The following is a 21,022-nucleotide window of genomic DNA, read 5'->3' as shown; positions in this document are numbered from 1 at the left end:
GGCTAAATATCTACGGCGTGGCTAAATATCTTTCAGAAAATAACGCAGTTTTTCATCCTTATATGTTGAAATCAATTTGCCGGGACGTAATAAATAAAACTGCACGCGATTTCCAAATGTCCTACAATATTTTGGGCATTCCGAAAAATTTGAAAAATTATCTAGCTTATAAGGATGAACTTATAAGTTTTAAAAGATTATTTTTTTACAGAAACAATTTTTGTAATAAATTTTCTGACTTTTGTGATTATACTATTGAATACAACAAAAGTACGAGGATTTGGGTTAGGAGAAGGAGTGCTTTAAACATGATTTTTGATAGCAATAAAAAGTCATAAAACGTCAAAACTTCATACAGGGTCTCTGATTTATTTATTTTCAAGCATTATTTGAAATTTTATTTTCAAAGTAAATATTATTTTCCCAAATCTAGAATCAACATGTCTCTTTTGAACAGCAAAAAAGTGTACTTCAATTAATTTTACGATACTTTATTTTTTAATCTAGGGCTCAAGAAACCCAAAAAGAAACGAATAATAAATTGCATTAACTCTAGTTCATAATCAAATTACTGAAACATTGAAAATTTGACATTTCTCTAGTCCTTCTACCTGTTTTTTACTGTTCAATTCTCATGAAATGACAATGGACTAAAATAATATTTTTATTTATTTTATTTCATATTATGAAACAGCACCAAGCCACCAACAAATAATTAGTAGTGGGGAATGTCCAAATACTGGGGACTCTCCACGTGGGATATTTAAGAGACAAGAAGTTGCTAAGCCCAATTTTCCAGTATTAAGGATGCCTCCTAAGCCCTCAGTGCCTATATTTGATCCTAAAGTGGCACAAGATATACAAGATATAATTTCGGGACCGATAAGTAACACAGATCAATGGTACCAATTGATAATGCAAGATACAAACAGAGCTGGAATTATTAAAGATCTACTGCTTGTAATAAATAACAAGCTATTAGAACCACTATTTTTTACCCTTGTTTAAAATCATACGGTATCAGAAAATGAAAAACATCTTGGAAGTTTACAGAATAGAAAATCCCATTCATAATAGAAGAGAGAGAAGCACTGATTAGTAGACAAAAGTATCGTATCAATCATATGATTTATCATATAAAACAGAGAACCTACAAGGAAAAGCCCGTGCTGATTACTAAGTATGAATATGAGAAAGTAGGCCAAGAGATAGAAGCCACAGAGGAGGAGATGAGATGAGCAGCCCTGACCTTACAAAAAAATAATAATAATCCAGTGCCAAAGCTTCAAACAACTGGGCAGTCGGCTAAAAATAGAAGATAAAATATATATATATATATATATATATATATATATATATGTGTGTGTGTTTGTGTGTGTGTGTGTGTGTGTGTGTGTGCGTGTGTGTGTGTGTGTGTGTGTGTGTGTGTGTGTGTGTGTGTGTGTGTGTGTGTGTGTGTGTACGTATATATCTATATATATAAAAACAAGTTGTCTGTGTGTGTGTGTCGACTGACGTCATGTTTCTCGACTGACGTCATTATAAGGATTGAGCTGTATGCGTCATGAAGTTGTTTCGACTGACGTCATGTTTTTCAACTGATGAAATTACATACCGGGACACAAATGACGACCGGGACACAGGGAATATAAATGACGACCGGGAACCTCAAAGAGAAATTACAGACTGGCACACCCGGACAAAAATCACGATCGGGACATCTATATCTTATCTATCTATATATATAAAAATAAGTTGTCTGTGGATCTGTGGATGGATCAGGTGACGTCATGTTTCGGCTGACGTCATGAAATTAGTTGCCATCATTTTTGCTTTGAAGGTGACGTCATTCAAGTTATATAAGACATATGTTCGCCGTCATGTTTCGGCTGACGTCATGAAATTAGCTGCCATCATTTTTGCTTTGAAGGCGTGACGTCATTCAAGTTATATAAGGCGTATGTTCGCGTAGAATTCTATTAATGCTTAAGTTTATAATGACTGATGAAGATGATCAAAGAGTCTATGCCAAAAAACTTGCTGCTGATAGAGAAAGTCAGAAAAGAAAGCGTGCCGAGGAACTACCAGAGCAACGCGAAAGCAGACTTGCTGCTAAAAGAGAAAGTGAAAAAAGAAGGCGTGCCGAGGAACTACTAGAGCAACGCAGAAGCAGACTTGCTGCTAAAAGAGAAAGTGAAAAAAGAAGGCGTGCCGAGGAATCAAAAGACCAGCAGGGAAACAGGCTTGAGGCTTATAGAGAAAGAAAGAACAGAAAGCATGCCGAGGAACTACCAGAGCAACGCAGAAGCAGACTTGCTGCTAAAAGAGAAAGTGAAAAAAGAAGGCGTGCCGAGGAATCAAAAGACCAGCAGGGAAACAGGCTTGCTGCTGATAGAGAAAGTAAGAAAAGAAAGCGTGCCGAGGAATCAGAGCAATCTGAAAGTTATCGCCTGGCATTCAGGTACAACCCAGTCGATGATTATAGCTTGAGTAGATGTGTTCAAATCGGGACAATGTCTAAAATTTGTCCCTATTGCAAGGCCTTGAAATTCAATGGTGAAACAATGGGAATGTGTTGCGCCTCAGGAAAAGTTAAACTTCCTCTATTGGCTGCACCACCAGAGCCATTGAAGACTTTCCTTACTGGAACTACGTCAGAATCTAAGCGTTTTTTGTCAAAAATCAGACAATACAACTCATGTTTCCAAATGACGTCGTTTGGAGCCCAAATCGAAAATCCAGATCAATTTATGTCTACTTTCAAAGTAAAAGGGCAAATTTATCATAAAGCAGGGTCCCTTCTACCATTCTCAGGCGAGAATCATAAATTTTTACAATTGTACTTCATCAGTGATAGAAATTCTGAATTGAATGCACGTTGCGAAATTTCTCCCAACGTTGAAAGGACAATCGTTTCCCAATTGCAACATCTTTTCCACGAAAATAATAAGTTAGTGCGTCTGTTCAAAACAGCCATCGATTTGATGCCTACTGATACTCATAAAATTGTTATTTCCACTGACAAAACGCCTCCTGGCCAACATGTGCGTAGATACAATGCTCCGACTATCGACGAAGTGGCAATCGTTATGGTCGGTGATCAGTTTTTACCTCGAGATATTATTCTACATAAGCGAAACGCTCAGTTGTTAAGAATTGCTGAAACTCATCGATGCTACGATGCCCTACAATATCCTATCATTTTTTGGGATGGAGCCGACGGCTATCACTTTAATATTAAATTGATGAATCCAGCCACTAACAAAGAAATGAATAAGAAATGCAGTGCAATGCATTATTATTCCTATAGACTAATGATTCGGCAGGATGAAGAAAATTATATTTTAAAATGCCGTGAATTGTTTCACCAATTTATGGTTGATATGTATGCTAAAATTGAATCAGAACGTTTGCTATATATCCGCCTGAATCAGACCAAGCTCCGCTCTGAACAATACATTCATTTGCGAGATGCAGTTATAAATGACGGTAATACCACAAACGTTGGAAGATTAACAATTTTACCTTCGTCATATGTTGGCAGTCCCCGTCATATGTATGAATATGCGCAAGATGCTATTGCGTATGTTCGTCTCTATGGTCGTCCAGATTTATTTATTACATTTACATGTAATCAATCTTGGGACGAGATACTGCAGCTTTTACTTCAAGGACAATCGGCGGTTCATAGGCATGACATTACGGCACGTGTCTTCCGGCAAAAGTTGAAATCACTGATAAACTACCTTGTAAAACATGAAGTGTTTGGGTCAGTGCGATGCTGGATGTACTCAGTGGAATGGCAAAAACGAGGTTTGCCACACGCACATATACTAATCTGGCTACATAAAAAAATTACTTCAAACGAAATTGATGATGTGATTTCCGCTGAAATACCTGATAAAAATGTCGATAAGGGGTTACATGATATTATTGTAAAAAATATGATACATGGACCTTGCGGTGCACTGAACGAAAATTCACCATGCATGGCCAAAGGAAGGTGCACAAAGCAATATCCTCGACTTTTAGTACCCAAAACAATTACTGGCAATGATGGTTACCCACAATATAGAAGAAGATCTACTGAAGATGGCGGTAAAACAGCAATAATAAAGAAGCGTAACGGTACCACCATCGAAGTAGATAACCAGTGGGTTGTTCCATATTCCCCTTTATTATCAAAAACATTTAATGCACACATAAACGTTGAATACTGTAACTCCGTAAAGGCAATCAAATATATATGTAAATACGTCAACAAAGGCAGTGACATGGCAGTTTTTGGCTTGCAGTCCGAAATCAAAGATTTCGATGAAATCGTAGAATATCAGGCTGGAAGATACATAAGCAGTAATGAAGCTGTTTGGCGAATTCTTTCATTTCCGATACATGAACGTAGTCCAGCTGTTGTTCACTTAGCGGTACATTTACAGAATGGTCAACGTGTTTATTTCATGGAAACCAACGTGCAACAAAGAGTCCTGAATCCACCGGATACAACATTAACAGCTTTTTTTTCGCTTTGCAAAAATGATTCTTTTGCGAAAAAACTGCTGTATACTGAAGTGCCTTCGTATTACACGTGGAATACTAAAAATAAAGTATTTGAACGTCGAAAACAGGGTAAGTCAGTCGACGGCCAACCTACCATCTTCAAAGATACCACGATAGGAAGACTCTACACCGTTCACCCCAATCAACATGAATGCTTCTTTCTACGCCTGCTTTTGGTGAATGTACCCGGTCCGACATCCTTTGAGTATTTGAGGACTGTAAATGGTACTATACATGACACTTACCGTAGTGCATGCCAAGCTCTGAATTTATTGGAGAATGACCAACACTGGGATAACTGCATCAATGACGCGTGCGAAACGTCAACCCCAAGTCAAATTCGTGCATTGTTTGGCATCATTTTAACAACTTGCTCTCCATCAGCTCCTACAGATTTATGGGAAAAATATAAGTCAAAAATGTCCGAAGATATACTTCATCGAAAACAGTTAGAGACGTCAGACATGACTTTTGATTTTACACCAGAAATTTATAACTACACTTTAGTTGTTATAGAAGATATTTGCATAAGTATGGCAAACAAACCTCTTCAGGGTTTGGGAATGCCTTCACCTAACCGTATCGCTGCTGTTTCGACATGTGTAGAATTGGATCGTGAACAAAGTTACAGTACGAGTGATCTATTGTCGTATGTACAAAATAACATTTCCAAGTTAACGTCGGAACAAAAAGACATTTATGATACGATAATGCATTGTGTCGATAACAACGTTGGAGAAATTTTCTTTTTGGATGCGCCAGGAGGTACTGGTAAAACGTTTGTGATAAAACTGATTCTGGCATCAATTCGATCTAAAAATGATATAGTGTTGGCAATTGCGTCGTCCGGAATAGCCGCAACATTGCTGCCTGGTGGAAGAACTGCTCATTCCGCTTTGAAATTGCCTCTGAACTTGCATTCTACAGAAACTCCCACGTGCAATATTTCCAAATCATCTGGGATGGGTAAAGTATTGCAGCAATGCAAACTTATTATTTGGGATGAGTGCACAATGGCACACAAAAAATCGCTCGAGGCTCTGGATCAATGCTTGAAAGATTTAAGAGGGAATTCGAAACCCTTTGGCAGCACATTAATATTGCTTGCAGGAGATTTCAGGCAAACATTACCTATAATACCTAGATCAACTCCTGCAGACGAAATGAATGCTTGCCTGAAAAATTCTAATTTATGGGCACACGTAAAAACATTAAAATTAACTACAAATATGCGTGTCCGATTGCAAAACGATGACTCTGGTCAAACATTTTCAGATCAATTGCTAGCAATGGGAAACGGAAAGCTCCCAGTAGACTCAATTTCAGGACGTATACAACTACCTGCTGATTTCTGTAATTTAGTGACGTCCAAAAATGAATTGATTGAAAATATATTTCCGAATATTCTAAAAAATTATAAAAATAATAAATGGCTAAGTGAAAGAGCGATTCTCGCACCCAAAAATATAGACGTCCACGAAATCAACAATATTGTTTTGACCAAGATTCAAGACCAGGCAGTCCTTTACAAGTCAGTCGACACAGTTTTGGAACCAAATGAAGCGGTTAATTATCCATCTGAATTTTTAAATTCCATAGATCTTTCAGGGTTTCCACCACACGTGCTACAACTAAAAATAGGCGTACCAATAATATTGTTACGTAACATAAACCCACCAAAGCTTTGCAATGGCACTCGACTTGCCGTAAAAAAAACAATGGAAAACCTAATAGAGGCCACAATCCTGACAGGGCCTTTTGAGGGTGAGGCTGTTCTTATTCCTCGCATTCCCATGATTCCAACAGATCTGCCTTTTCAATTTAAAAGATTGCAATTCCCAATTCGATTAGCATTTGCAATCACCATTAACAAAGCTCAAGGTCAATCATTAGAAAAATGTGGTATTGATCTTAATACTGATTGTTTTTCCCATGGACAATTGTACGTTGCATGTTCGAGGGTCGGTAAACCTGACAATCTATTTATATGCAGCGAGAATTGGACAGCGAAGAATGTTGTATATTCTCAAGTTTTACGCAGTTAATTTGTATTTCGGAACCAAATGAAGCGGTTAATTATCCATCTGAATTTTTAAATTCCATAGATCCTTCAGGGTGTCCACCACACCTGCTACAACTAAAAATAGGCGTACCAATAATACTTTTAAGAAATATCAACCCACCAAAGCTTTGCAATGGCACGCGACTTGCCGTAAAAAAAACAATGGAAAACCTAATAGATGCCACAATCTTGACAGGGCCTTATGAGGGTGAGGCTGTTCTTATTCCTCGCATTCCCATGATTCCAACGGATCTGCTTTTTCAATTTAAAAGATTGCAATTCCCAATTCGATTAGCATTTGCAACCACCATCAACAAAGCTCAAGGGCAATCACTAGAAAAATGCGGTATAGATCTTAATACAGATTGCTTTACCAATGTACAATTGTATGTTGCATCTTTGAGGGTCGGTAAACCTGACAATCTATTTATACGCACAGACAATGGGACAGCGAAGACTGTTGTATATTCACAAGTTTTACGTAGTTAATTTGTATTGTATCTATCTATCTATCTATCTATATAAAAACGAGTTGTGTGTATGCATGTTTGTTTGTTTGTAAAAAGAGCGTTTGCATATGACGTCATTATTAGTACATACGGCTTTGTATATGGACAGACAATGGGAAAGCCAAGAATGTTGTATATTCGCAATTTTTACGTAGTTTGAAACACATATATAAATCTATCTATATTCACAGGTGGGACACAGGGACACAACTACAATGGCGCGTAACTAATATGGCGCGTAACGACTTACGCGCGCCGGGGGGCTTGGGGGGGGGGGCGCGAAGCGCCCCCACCAACTAGGTGTTGGGGTGGCGCGAAGCGCCACCCCAACAGCTAGTCTATATATATAAAAATAAGTTGTCTGTGTGTGGATCTGTGGATGGATCAGGTGACGTCATGTTTCGGCTGACGTCATGAAATTAGTTGCCATCATTTTTGCTTTGAAGGTGACGTCATTCAAGTTATATAAGACATATGTTCGCCGTCATGTTTCGGCTGACGTCATGAAATTAGTTGCCATCATTTTTGCTTTGAAGGCGTGACGTCATTCAAGTTATATAAGACGTATGTTCGCGTAGAATTCTATTAATGCTTAAGTTTATAATGACTGATGAAGATGCTCAAAGAGTCTATGCCAAAAAACTTGCTGCTGATAGAGAAAGTCAGAAAAGAAAGCGTGCCGAGGAACTACCAGAGCAACGCGAAAGCAGACTTGCTGCTAAAAGAGAAAGTGAAAAAAGAAGGCGTGCCGAGGAATCAAAAGACCAGCAGGGAAACAGGCTTGCTGCTGATAGAGAAAGTAAGAAAAGAAAGCGTGCCGAGGAATCAGAGCAATCTGAAAGTTATCGCCTGGCATTCAGGTACAACCCAGTCGATGATTATAGCTTGAGTAGATGTGTTCAAATCGGGACAATGTCTAAAATTTGTCCCTATTGCAAGGCCTTGAAATTCAATGGTGAAACAATGGGAATGTGTTGCGCCTCAGGAAAAGTTAAACTTCCTCTATTGGCTGCACCACGAGAGCCATTGAAGACTTTCCTTACTGGAACTACGTCAGAATCTAAGCGTTTTTTGTCAAAAATCAGACAATACAACTCATGTTTCCAAATGACGTCGTTTGGAGCCCAAATCGAAAATCCAGATCAATTTATGTCTACTTTCAAAGTAAAAGGGCAAATTTATCATAAAGCAGGGTCCCTTCTACCATTCTCAGGCGAGAATCATAAATTTTTACAATTGTACTTCATCAGTGATAGAAATTCTGAATTGAATGCACGTTGCGAAATTTCTCCCAACGTTGAAAGGACAATCGTTTCCCAATTGCAACATCTTTTCCACGAAAATAATAAGTTAGTGCGTCTGTTTAAAACAGCCATCGATTTGATGCCTACTGATACTCATAAAATTGTTATTTCCGCTGACAAAACGCCTCCTGGCCAACATGTGCGTAGATACAATGCTCCGACTATCGACGAAGTGGCAATCGTTATGGTCGGTGATCAGTTTTTACCTCGAGATATTATTCTACATAAGCGAAACGCTCAGTTGTTAAGAATTGCTGAAACTCATCGATGCTACGATGCCCTACAATATCCTATCATTTTTTGGGATGGAGCCGACGGCTATCACTTTAATATTAAATTGATGAATCCAGCCACTAACAAAGAAATGAATAAGAAATGCAGTGCAATGCATTATTATTCCTATAGACTAATGATTCGGCAGGATGAAGAAAATTATATTTTAAAATGCCGTGAATTGTTTCACCAATTTATGGTTGATATGTATGCTAAAATTGAATCAGAACGTTTGCTATATATCCGCCTGAATCAGACCAAGCTCCGCTCTGAACAATACATTCATTTGCGAGATGCAGTTATAAATGACGGTAATACCACAAACGTTGGAAGATTAACAATTTTATCTTTGTCATATGTTGGCAGTCCCCGTCATATGCATGAATATGCTCAAGATGCTATTGCGTATGTTCGTCTCTATGGTCGTCCAGATTTATTTATTACATTTACATGTAATCAATCTTGGGACGAGATACTGCAGCTTTTACTTCAAGGACAATCGGCGGTTCATAGGCATGACATTACGGCACGTGTCTTCCGGCAAATGTTGAAATCACTGATAAACTACCTTGTAAAACATGAAGTGTTTGGGTCAGTGCGATGCTGGATGTACTCAGTGGAATGGCAAAAACGAGGTTTGCCACACGCACATATACTAATCTGGCTACATAAAAAAATTACTTCAAACGAAATTGATGATGTGATTTCCGCTGAAATACCTGATAAAAATGTCGATAAGGGGTTACATGATATTATTGTAAAAAATATGATACATGGACCTTGCGGTGCACTGAACGAAAATTCACCATGCATGGCCAAAGGAAGGTGCACAAAGCAATATCCTCGACTTTTAGTACCCAAAACAATTACTGGCAATGATGGTTACCCACAATATAGAAGAAGATCTACTGAAGATGGCGGTAAAACAGCAATAATAAAGAAGCGTAACGGTACCACCATCGAAGTAGATAACCAGTGGGTTGTTCCATATTCCCCTTTATTATCAAAAACATTTAATGCACACATAAACGTTGAATACTGTAACTCCGTAAAGGCAATCAAATACATATTTAAATACGTCAACAAAGGCAGTGACATGGCAGTTTTTGGCTTGCAGTCCGAAATCAAAGATTTCGATGAAATCGTAGAATATCAGGCTGGAAGATACATAAGCAGTAATGAAGCTGTTTGGCGAATTCTTTCATTTCCGATACATGAACGTAGTCCAGCTGTTGTTCACTTAGCGGTACATTTACAGAATGGTCAACGTGTTTATTTCACGGAAACCAACGTGCAACAAAGAGTCCTGAATCCACCGGATACAACATTAACAGCTTTTTTTTCGCTTTGCAAAAATGATTCTTTTGCGAAAAAACTGCTGTATACTGAAGTGCCTTCGTATTACACGTGGAATACTAAAAATAAAGTATTTGAACGTCGAAAACAGGGTAAGTCAGTCGACGGCCAACCTACCATCTTCAAAGATACCACGATAGGAAGACTCTACACCGTTCACCCCAATCAACATGAATGCTTCTTTCTACGCCTGCTTTTGGTGAATGTACCCGGTCCGACATCCTTTGAGTATTTGAGGACTGTAAATGGTACTATACATGGCACTTACCGTAGTGCATGCCAAGCTCTGAATTTATTGGAGAATGACCAACACTGGGATAACTGCATCAATGACGCGTGCGAAACGTCAACCCCAAGTCAAATTCGTGCATTGTTTGGCATCATTTTAACAACTTGCTCTCCATCAGCTCCTACAGATTTATGGGAAAAATATAAGTCAAAAATGTCCGAAGATATACTTCATCGAAAACAGTTAGAGACGTCAGACATGACTTTTGATTTTACACCAGAAATTTATAACTACACTTTAGTTGTTATAGAAGATTTTTGCATAAGTATGGCAAACAAACCTCTTCAGGGTTTGGGAATGCCTTCACCTAACCGTATCGCTGCTGTTTCGACATGTGTAGAATTGGATCGTGAACAAAGTTACAGTACGAGTGATCTATTGTCGTATGTACAAAATAACATTTCCAAGTTAACGTCGGAACAAAAAGACATTTATGATACGATAATGCATTGTGTCGATAACAACGTTGGAGAAATTTTCTTTTTGGATGCGCCAGGAGGTACTGGTAAAACGTTTGTGATAAAACTGATTCTGGCATCAATTCGATCTAAAAATGATATAGCGTTGGCAATTGCGTCGTCCGGAATAGCCGCAACATTGCTGCCTGGTGGAAGAACTGCTCATTCCGCTTTGAAATTGCCTCTGAACTTGCATTCTACAGAAACTCCCACGTGCAATATTTCCAAATCATCTGGGATGGGTAAAGTATTGCAGCAATGCAAACTTATTATTTGGGATGAGTGCACAATGGCACACAAAAAATCGCTCGAGGCTCTGGATCAATGCTTGAAAGATTTGCGAGGGAAGTCGAAACCCTTTGGCAGCACCTTAATATTGCTTGCGGGAGATTTCAGGCAAACATTACCTATAATACCTAGATCAACTCCTGCAGACGAAATGAATGCTTGCCTGAAAAATTCTAATTTATTGGCACACGTAAAAACATTAAAATTAACTACAAATATGCGTGTCCGATTGCAAAACGATGACTCTGGTCAAATATTCTCAGATCAATTGCTGGCAATGGGAAACGGAAAGCTCCCAGTAGACTCAATTTCAGGACGTATACAACTACCTGCTGATTTCTGTAATTTAGTGACGTCCAAAAATGAATTGATTGAAAAAGTATTTCCGAATATTCTAAAAAATTATAAAAATAATAAATGGCTAAGTGAAAGAGCGATTCTCGCACCCAAAAATATAGACGTCCACGAAATCAACAATATTGTTTTGACCAAGATTCAAGACCAGGCAGTCCTTTACAAGTCAGTCGACACAGTTTTGGAACCAAATGAAGCGGTTAATTATCCATCTGAATTTTTAAATTCCATAGATCTTTCAGGGTTTCCACCACACGTGCTACAACTAAAAATAGGCGTACCAATAATATTGTTACATAACATAAACCCACCAAAGCTTTGCAATGGCACTCGACTTGCCGTAAAAAAAAAACAATGGAAAACCTAATAGAGGCCACAATCCTGACAGGGCCTTTTGAGGGTGAGGCTGTTCTTATTCCTCGCATTCCCATGATTCCAACAGATCTGCCTTTTCAATTTAAAAGATTGCAATTCCCAATTCGATTAGCATTTGCAATCACCATTAACAAAGCTCAAGGTCAATCATTAGAAAAATGTGGTATTGATCTTAATACTGATTGTTTTTCCCATGGACAATTGTACGTTGCATGTTCGAGGGTCGGTAAACCTGACAATCTATTTATATGCAGCGAGAATTGGACAGCGAAGAATGTTGTATATTCGCAAGTTTTACGCAGTTAATTTGTATTTCGGAACCAAATGAAGCGGTTAATTATCCATCTGAATTTTTAAATTCCATAGATCCTTCAGGGTGTCCACCACACCTGCTACAACTAAAAACAGGCGTACCAATAATACTTTTAAGAAATATCAACCCACCAAAGCTTTGCAATGGCACGCGACTTGCCGTAAAAAAAACAATGGAAAACCTAATAGATGCCACAATCTTGACAGGGCCTTATGAGGGTGAGGCTGTTCTTATTCCTCGCATTCCCATGATTCCAACGGATCTGCTTTTTCAATTTAAAAGATTGCAATTCCCAATTCGATTAGCATTTGCAACCACCATCAACAAAGCTCAAGGGCAATCACTAGAAAAATGCGGTATAGATCTTAATACAGATTGCTTTACCAATGTACAATTGTATGTTGCATCTTTGAGGGTCGGTAAACCTGACAATCTATTTATACGCACAGACAATGGGACAGCGAAGACTGTTGTATATTCACAAGTTTTACGTAGTTAATTTGTATTGTATCTATCTATCTATCTATCTATATAAAAACGAGTTGTGTGTATGCATGTTTGTTTGTTTGTAAAAAGAGCGTTTGCATATGACGTCATTATTAGTACATACGGCTTTGTATATGGACAGACAATGGGAAAGCCAAGAATGTTGTATATTCGCAATTTTTACGTAGTTTGAAACACATATATAAATCTATCTATATTCACAGGTGGGACACAGGGACACAACTACAATGGCGCGTAACTAATATGGCGCGTAACTAATATGGCGCGTAACGACTTACGCGCGCGGGGGGGCTTGGGGGGGCGCGAAGCGCCCCCACCAACTAGGTGTTGGGGTGGCGCGAAGCGCCACCCCAACAGCTAGTATATATATATAAATAATTTGTCTCTGTGTGTGTGTGTGTGTGTATGTCGAGTGACGTCATGTTTGTGTGTCAACTGACGTCATGTTTGTCGACTGACGTCATTATAAGGATTGAGCTCTATGCGTCATAAAGTTGTTTGTCGACTGACGTCATGTTTGTTAACTGATGAAATTACATACCGGGACACCGGGACACAAATGACGACCGGGACACAGGGAATATAAATGACGACCGAGAACCTCAAAGAGAAACCTCAAAAAGAAAAAGAAAAAAACTAAAAAAACTAAAAAGAAAAAAAGGGAAAAACACAAAAATTCATTTCATCATATACCAATTCAAAAAAAAATGTATATACAGACTCGGACACCCGGACACAAATCATGACCGGGACACAGGGAATATAAATGACGACTGGGACACAGGGGCACAACTACAACGGGGACGCCGGGGGCAGAGACATATATAAATGACGACCGGGACACAGGGATTGTTCGGATAGAAATTACAGACCGGGACACAAATGACGACCGGGACATCGGGACACAGCGAATATAAATGACGACCGGGACATCGGGACACAGCGAATATAAATGACGACCGGGACACTCAAAGAGAAATTACAAACTGGGACACCGGGACACAAATGACGACCGAGACACAGGGATTATAAATGGCGACCAGGACACAGGGACACGTCATTACAATGATGGGGTATAGATCTGAATACAGATTGTTTTTCCCATGGACAATTATATGTTGCATGTTCAAGAGTCAGTAAACCTGACAATCTATTTATATGCACAGACAATGGATCAGCGAAGAATGTTGTATATTCGCATGTTTTACGTAGTAAAAACATGTTACGTAGTATATATATATATATATATATATATATATATATATATATATATATATATATATATATATATGTATATATATATATATATATATATATGTATATATTTATATTTATATATATATATATATATATATATATATATATATATATATATATATATATATATATATATATATATATATATATATATATATATGTGTGTTTTTACTACGTAAAACATGCGAATATACAAACTTCTTCGCTGATCCATTGTCTGTGCATATAAATAGATTGTCAGGTTTACTGACTCTTGAACATGCAACATATAATTGTCCATGGGAAAAACAATCCGTATTCGGATCTATACCCCATCATTGTAATGACGTGTCCCTGTGTCCCGGTCGTCATTTATAATCCCTGTGTCCTGGTCGTCATTTGTGTCCCGGTGTACCAGTTTGTAATTTCTCTTTGAGTGTCCCGGTCGTCATTTATATTCGCTGTGTCCCGATGTCCCGGTCGTCATTTGTATATATATATATATATATATATATATATATATATATATATATATATATATATATATATGTGTGTGTGTGTGTGTGTGTGTGTACGTATATATCTATATATATATATATAAAGAAAAAAAAACTAAAAATAACTAAAAAAAGTTTAAAAACTACAAAAAAACTAAAAAGAAAAAACTAAAAACTAATCAAAACAAGTGCCATAAAAGCTTAAAAAACTAAAATAAAACTGAAAACTGAAAAAGAAAAAAAAACAAAAAAAGAAAAAACTAACAAATGAAGAAGAAAAAAAAACTAAAAAAAAATAAAACAAAAAACTAAAAAAGGTAAATGTATTCAAGCCGAAAAACTGAGTTGGTAAAGCGTTATGTTCCAGGTTCTAGGTCCGAGAGGTTCCAGGTTCGAACCTTGGCTTTAGCATTAATACAAAAGAAGAAAAAAAATAAAAAATAAAAAAATAAAAATAAAAACAGGTAAAAATTACTAAAAAACTACTAAAAAACTAAAAAAAGCTAAAAAACTAAAAAAAAACTAAAAAAAGGTAAAAAACTAAAAACTAAAAAAGAAAAAAAACTAAAAAGACTAAAAAAGGGGTAAAAACAGCAAAAAACTAAAAAGAAAATAAAACGACTGGGACGTGTGTGTCGACTGACGTCATGTTTGTGTGTCGACTCACGTCATGTTTGTCGACTATAAAATACGACTGGGACACAGGTACACAACTAGAACAGGGACGCCGGGGGGCACAGGGGGATATATAATTGACGATGGGGACACAGGGAATGTTTGATTAGCAATCTCCATCAACATAGCTCAACGGCAATCATTAGAATAATGAGGTTTAATATAAATTGTTGGAGCTTTAGCATGCTTGGCACGTAAAGATTTTTCCAAGTGTCAATGCTAGAATGAACATTGAAAAATTGAAGAAAACAAATCAATAAAAAGAAAAAACTAAAAAAAAGAAAAAAACTAATAAAAGAAAAAAAAACTAAAGAAGAAACTGTATCTATATATATATACATATATATATATATATATATATATATATATATATATATATATATATATATATATATATATATATATATATATATATATATATATATATATATATATATAAATAAGTTGTATATATGCATGTTTGTTTGTTTGTGGGTTTGCATTTGACGTCATTATAAGTATATAAGGCTTTGTATATGACGTCATTATAAGATGATACTACAGACCGGGAAACCAGGACACAAATGACGACCGGGACACAGGGAATATTAATGACGACCGGGACACTCAAGGAGAAATTACAAACCGGGACACCGAGACAAAAACGACGACCGGGACACAGGGAATATAAATGACGACCAGGACACAGGGACGCAATCACAACGTGGACGCCGGGGGGCAGGGGGATATATAAATGACGACGGGGACACAGGGAATGTTTGATTAGCAATCACCATCAACAAAGCTCAAGGGCAATCGTTAGAAAAATGCGGTATAGATCTGACTACGGATTGTTTTCCCACGGACAATTATTATATTGCATGTTCAAGAGTTGGTAAACCTGACAATCTATTTATATGGACAGACAATGGGACAGTAAGAATGTTGTATTTGCATGTTATACGTAGTTAAATATATATATATATATATATATATATATATATATATATATATATATATATATAAATAAGTTGTCTGTCTGTGTGTCTGTCTGTCAGGTGACGTCATGTTTCTGTGTCGACTGACGTCATGAAGTTAGTTGTCGTCATTTTTGCTATGACGGTGACGTCATTAAGGATATTTAAGACATATATGTTCACGTAGAAATCTATTAATGTTTAAGTTTAAAATGACTGATGAACTTACAATGGCAAAAGCCAATGAAGATGCTCAAAGAGTCTATGCCAAAAAAATTGCTGCTGATAGAGAAAGTCAGAAAAGAAAGCGTGCCGAGGAATCAAAAGAACAGCAAGGAAACAGGCTTGAGGCTAAAGAACGCAAAACCGCGCAGTTAGATGAAGATCCACCTGGACATCGAGAGTCAAAACATATCAAAACTGAAAATGATAGCGATGATGATTGGGTTTGGGATTTTGACTTGGATAAGGTCATCAATGCCTACCAGATTTTAGTTAAAAAAACAAAGGTTCGGCGATATGTATTTCATAGTGAAGCTGAAAAATAAAGAAGAAAAAGAAAACTGAAAAAAGAAAAAATACTAAAAAGAAAAAACACTCAAAGAGAAATTACAGACCGGGACACAAATGACGACCGGGACAGAGGGAATATAAATAACGACCGGGACACTCAAAGAGAAATTACAGACTGGGATACCAGGACACAAATGACGACCGGGACACAGGGAATATAAATGACGACCAGGACACAGGTATTTAAGAATATCGTTCAAAGACAAATTTTTAATTGTAAGAAGACCGTTGAAAGAGAAATTTCTAATATTAAAATGACTGAAGAACCTACAATGGCAACACCCGAGGAAGCTGCTCAAAACGAATGTATTCAAGCCGAAGTAGCTGAGTTGGTAAAGCGTTATGTTTCAGGTTCTAGGTCCGAGAGGCTCTAGGTTTGAACCTTGGCTTTAGCATTAATACAAAAGAAGAAAAAAACTAAAAAAGGTAAAAACTACAAAAAAACTAATATGGCGCGTAACGACTTACGCGCGCGGGGGGGCTTGGGGGGGCGCGAAGCGTCCCACCAACTAGGTGTTGGGGTGGCGCGAAGCGCCACCCCAACAACTAGTCTAAATATATATAAATAAGTTGTCTGTGTGTCTGTATGTCAAGTGACGTCACTGTCCGCATATGACATATGAATTATTTCATCATATACCAATTTAAAAACGAATGTGAAAAAGAAAACAAAAAAACTAAAAAAAGGAAAAAACTTAAAAATAAAGGAGAAAAAGAAAACTAAAAACCGGGACACAGGGAATATAACGAACGACCGGGACACTCAAAGAGAGATTACAGACTGGGACACTGGGACACAAATAACGACCGGGAGATATACATGACGACCGGGACACTCAAAGATAAATTACAGACCGGGACACCGGAACACAAATGACGACCGGGACACCGGGACACAGGGAAGATAAATGACGACCGGGACGCTCAAAGAGAAATTACAGACTGGGACACAAATGACGACCGGGATACTAGGAATAGTCGAGTGACGTCATTATATGACGTCTGAATTATTTCATCATATACCAATTCAGAAACGAATAATAATATATGTATAGAATATAATATATGTATAGAAAATAATATATATATATATATATATATATATATATATATATATATATATATATATATATATATATATACTAGCTGTTGGGGTGGCGCTTCGCGCCACCCCAACTCCTAGTTTGTGGGGCGCTTCGCGCCCCCCAAGCCCCCCCGCGCGCGTAAGTCGTTACGCGCCATATTGGTTACGCGCCATTGTAGCTGTGTCCCTGTGTCCCACCTGTGAATAGAGATAGATATAAATATATATTTTTAACTACGTAAAACATGCGAATATACAACATTCTTCGCTGTCCCATTGTCTGTGCATATAAATAGCATTTATATTCCCTGTGTCCCGGTCGTCATTTGTGTCCTGGTGTCCCAGTTTGTAATTTCTCTTTGAGTGTCCCGGTCGTCATTTATATTCCCTGTGTCCCAGTGTCCCGGTCGTCATTTGTGTCCCGGTGTCCCGGTCTGAAATTTCTATTCAAACAATCCCTGTGTCTCAATCGTCAATTATATATCCCGCCTGTGCCCCCGGCGTCCCCGTTGTAGCTGTGTCCTTGTGTCCCGCTCGTCATTTATATTCCCGGTTATATCCACGCTTTCTTTTCTTACTTTCTCTATCAGCAGCAAGTTTTTTGGCATAGACTCTTTGAGCAGCTTCCTCGACTGTTGCCATTGTAGGTTCTTCAGTCATTTTACAATTAAACATTTTTCCGTGAACGCATGTCTTAAATACCATTAATGACGTCACCGTCATAACAAAAATGACGACAACTAACTTCATGACGTCAGTCGACACAGAAACATGACGTCACCTGACAGACAGACACACAGACAGACAACTTATCTATATATATATATATATATATATATATATATATATATATATATATATATATATATATATATATATATATATTTTTTATATATATACATATATATATATGTATATATATATATATATATATATATATATATATATATATATATATATATATATATATATATACATATATATAGGTGAAGGGGTGAACTGTGGTTGACCAAGGGACCAGGTGTATCTTCCAGATAATTCTGGAAATGTCTGGAGGGTGGCTGACATGGCGGAAAAAAGTTATGTACATGGGAAATTAACGGCTGACAGGGCGGAAAAGAGTTCCATATATTGGAAATTAACAGCCAGCATGGCGGAAAGCGAGTCCCGTACCTGGGGAATTAACGACTGACATGGCAGAAAAGACTTCCGTATGTGGGAAACTAACAGCTGACAGGGCAGAAAAGTGCTCCTCACCTGGGGAATTAATGGCTGACGTTCAGTACACATAAAATGTGTAACAGCCGACAGGGCAGAAAAGAGTTCTGTACCTGTGAAAATAATACGTAATAATTTTGTGTCTTGGCTATTAAATACTTTTGCCGGCCTGTACTTAAAGAAGTTGTGTGACAAGTTCTGAAACGGTGTATTTAGTTCCTTTTGATATCTTATGAATAGAAACGAATAATTTTTGGCGAAAATTGAGGCTTTAGAAAAAAAAATGGATGTTTTAAATTGAAGATTATCATTTTTATTTAGGCCTTATGTTAAAACACAAGTTATTTTAAAAGATATTCTTACTAGGTGCATTAGGTTTTCTATTAGGTGTAGTTATGCAAACTATGCGCGACAATGTAAACTGAAATGAAAATTAAAAGTGTCAATTGAGAAAATATTTTATTGTGTCTTGTTATTCAGTTTTAGTGCCAGTATTGTATTTTATGTTCTTATTAAGTGTACCTTTGTTCGAGGATAGAAAATGTTTTTTTTTTTTGTAAAAAAAGAATGATTTTGAAAACCCAGGGAAAAAATCTTTAAACTTTGGTGAACGTAGGCTCTTCCATGTTAGATGCATAATTGAATTCTAAGTTCTGTCAAATAAATTCTGAGTTTTACTGAATATAAGCCACCAATTCTGGTTCTGTCTTCAGCATATGTACGTTTACTGTATTATATGTGTCAATAAAAAAAATTCTACTCTACACATAAACTTTGTGAAAGATAGAGACACTCTAAAGAAGAGAGCACAGAGAAAGTCACACTTTACAAAGAAGTAGAAATTTTACTAAATATTACCAACATGTTGCTTTGGCCTGATACTTTATTCCTTATCAGAAAAAGGCGAAGTGTTTATTCTTTATGTCTAATTCTCAAGGTGAAGGATGCCTCTCATTAAGTTTCAAGAGGTCGCAGTACAGAAAAGGGTCATCTGACACTTTAATCTGGAATGTCTACTTTGTCTCTTGCCTCCTTGTGGATAATGATACTCTTTTAGGATAAGGTATTAGTCCAATTTGGGGATCGGTTTAGGCTACCCAAGCCTCACCACTCAAGAAACACATTCTGAGTGGGTTGACACCGATTGATATTTTAGGATGGAGTAGTAAACCCTACAAAATTATAACCTGTTCTTTTTATGATTTTTGCTAATGGTTAAAAAGAATATCTAGTTCTCGTCTAATCTTAAATCTAATCCTCGTCTTATTCTTCTCGGGTTTTCTTTTCGTCTTGTCGTGCTTAGCCAGTGTAGTCTCAAAAAATATTTACGCCAAGAAGCCTTAACAGTAGATGGCTTTGCTGATATTTTTTCAGACACCACTATTCTTGATTTTATGATTGTTTTATATATTTATTTAAATTACTCCTCACAAAAAAATGAATCAGTAATTCTTGAAACATTCTGTAATTTTACAACAGGTTATTTTTAACCAGATTATCATTGAAAAATTTTAGACCAAGGGGGTGCCCACTTTCCACCACCTGGTGCAAACCAGAACGTTACATGTACCGCTGAGTTGAAATACGATTTGCAAAGTTTTCACCACACTTGGTGCAGTTTCCGCCACAATCATATAACATAAGAACAATGGCAAAATGGAGCAAGATAAAAGGAGAAAAGGACAGAAAAGATAGCTTGCATATACCACATTTCACCATCTTTACTAATTATAGATAATACTACATTGTTCTAAATGTCCAACCTATTGGCTAAAGTCTGTATGTGGATATTGCCTGTATGCAAGCCTCAGAGTCGGATCATAACAAAAAGTAATTGAGAATTTTTGGTTTAACTAATAAAGTTGATTGAAAGACAATGAAATTTTACGTCTCTTTTGTCGGCAACCTAGTCAATAAAAGCGGGTAGCACAACGAGGAACTCTCGAAGCTGTCAGATTGCTCCAATCAGACTTCAATTGAGCTATTTGTTAGAGTTTTCCTAGCAGTTTTGCTAGAACATTATTTGCAACTTCCCTTTTCTAGACTTTTATATCACCTGCACAAAAAAGAGTAGTTAAATAGTTTTTCTGAGATTTCCAAGAAAGTAGGTGTCGGCTTTTAGTTTTCTGTCCTTAGTT

General features: G+C 37.1%; 3 protein-coding genes across 5 annotated transcripts in view; 2 read left to right on the top strand and 1 right to left on the bottom strand.

Annotated features, from left to right (window-relative positions):
• LOC136040871 (uncharacterized) overlaps positions 1–21,022 on the bottom strand; it is a 685,992-nt gene that overhangs the window by 286,201 nt on the left and 378,769 nt on the right. The gene's annotated exons all lie outside the window — the stretch shown is intronic.
• LOC136040869 (frizzled-5-like) overlaps positions 1–21,022 on the top strand; it is a 445,049-nt gene that overhangs the window by 47,438 nt on the left and 376,589 nt on the right. The window lies entirely within an intron of this gene.
• Positions 1–21,022, top strand: part of LOC136040725 (serine/threonine-protein phosphatase 6 regulatory ankyrin repeat subunit B-like) — a 34,003-nt gene that overhangs the window by 3,229 nt on the left and 9,752 nt on the right. Inside the window, exon 2 of the mRNA XM_065725030.1 lies at positions 695–960. Coding sequence (XP_065581102.1) covers positions 695–960 — 266 coding nt within the window. The remainder of the gene's footprint in view (positions 1–694; positions 961–21,022) is intronic.

Source organism: Artemia franciscana, chromosome 21 (genome assembly GCF_032884065.1).
Source record: "Artemia franciscana chromosome 21, ASM3288406v1, whole genome shotgun sequence".
NCBI lineage: Eukaryota > Metazoa > Arthropoda > Branchiopoda > Anostraca > Artemiidae > Artemia > Artemia franciscana.
This window is presented reverse-complemented; position numbering and strand designations above follow the sequence as displayed.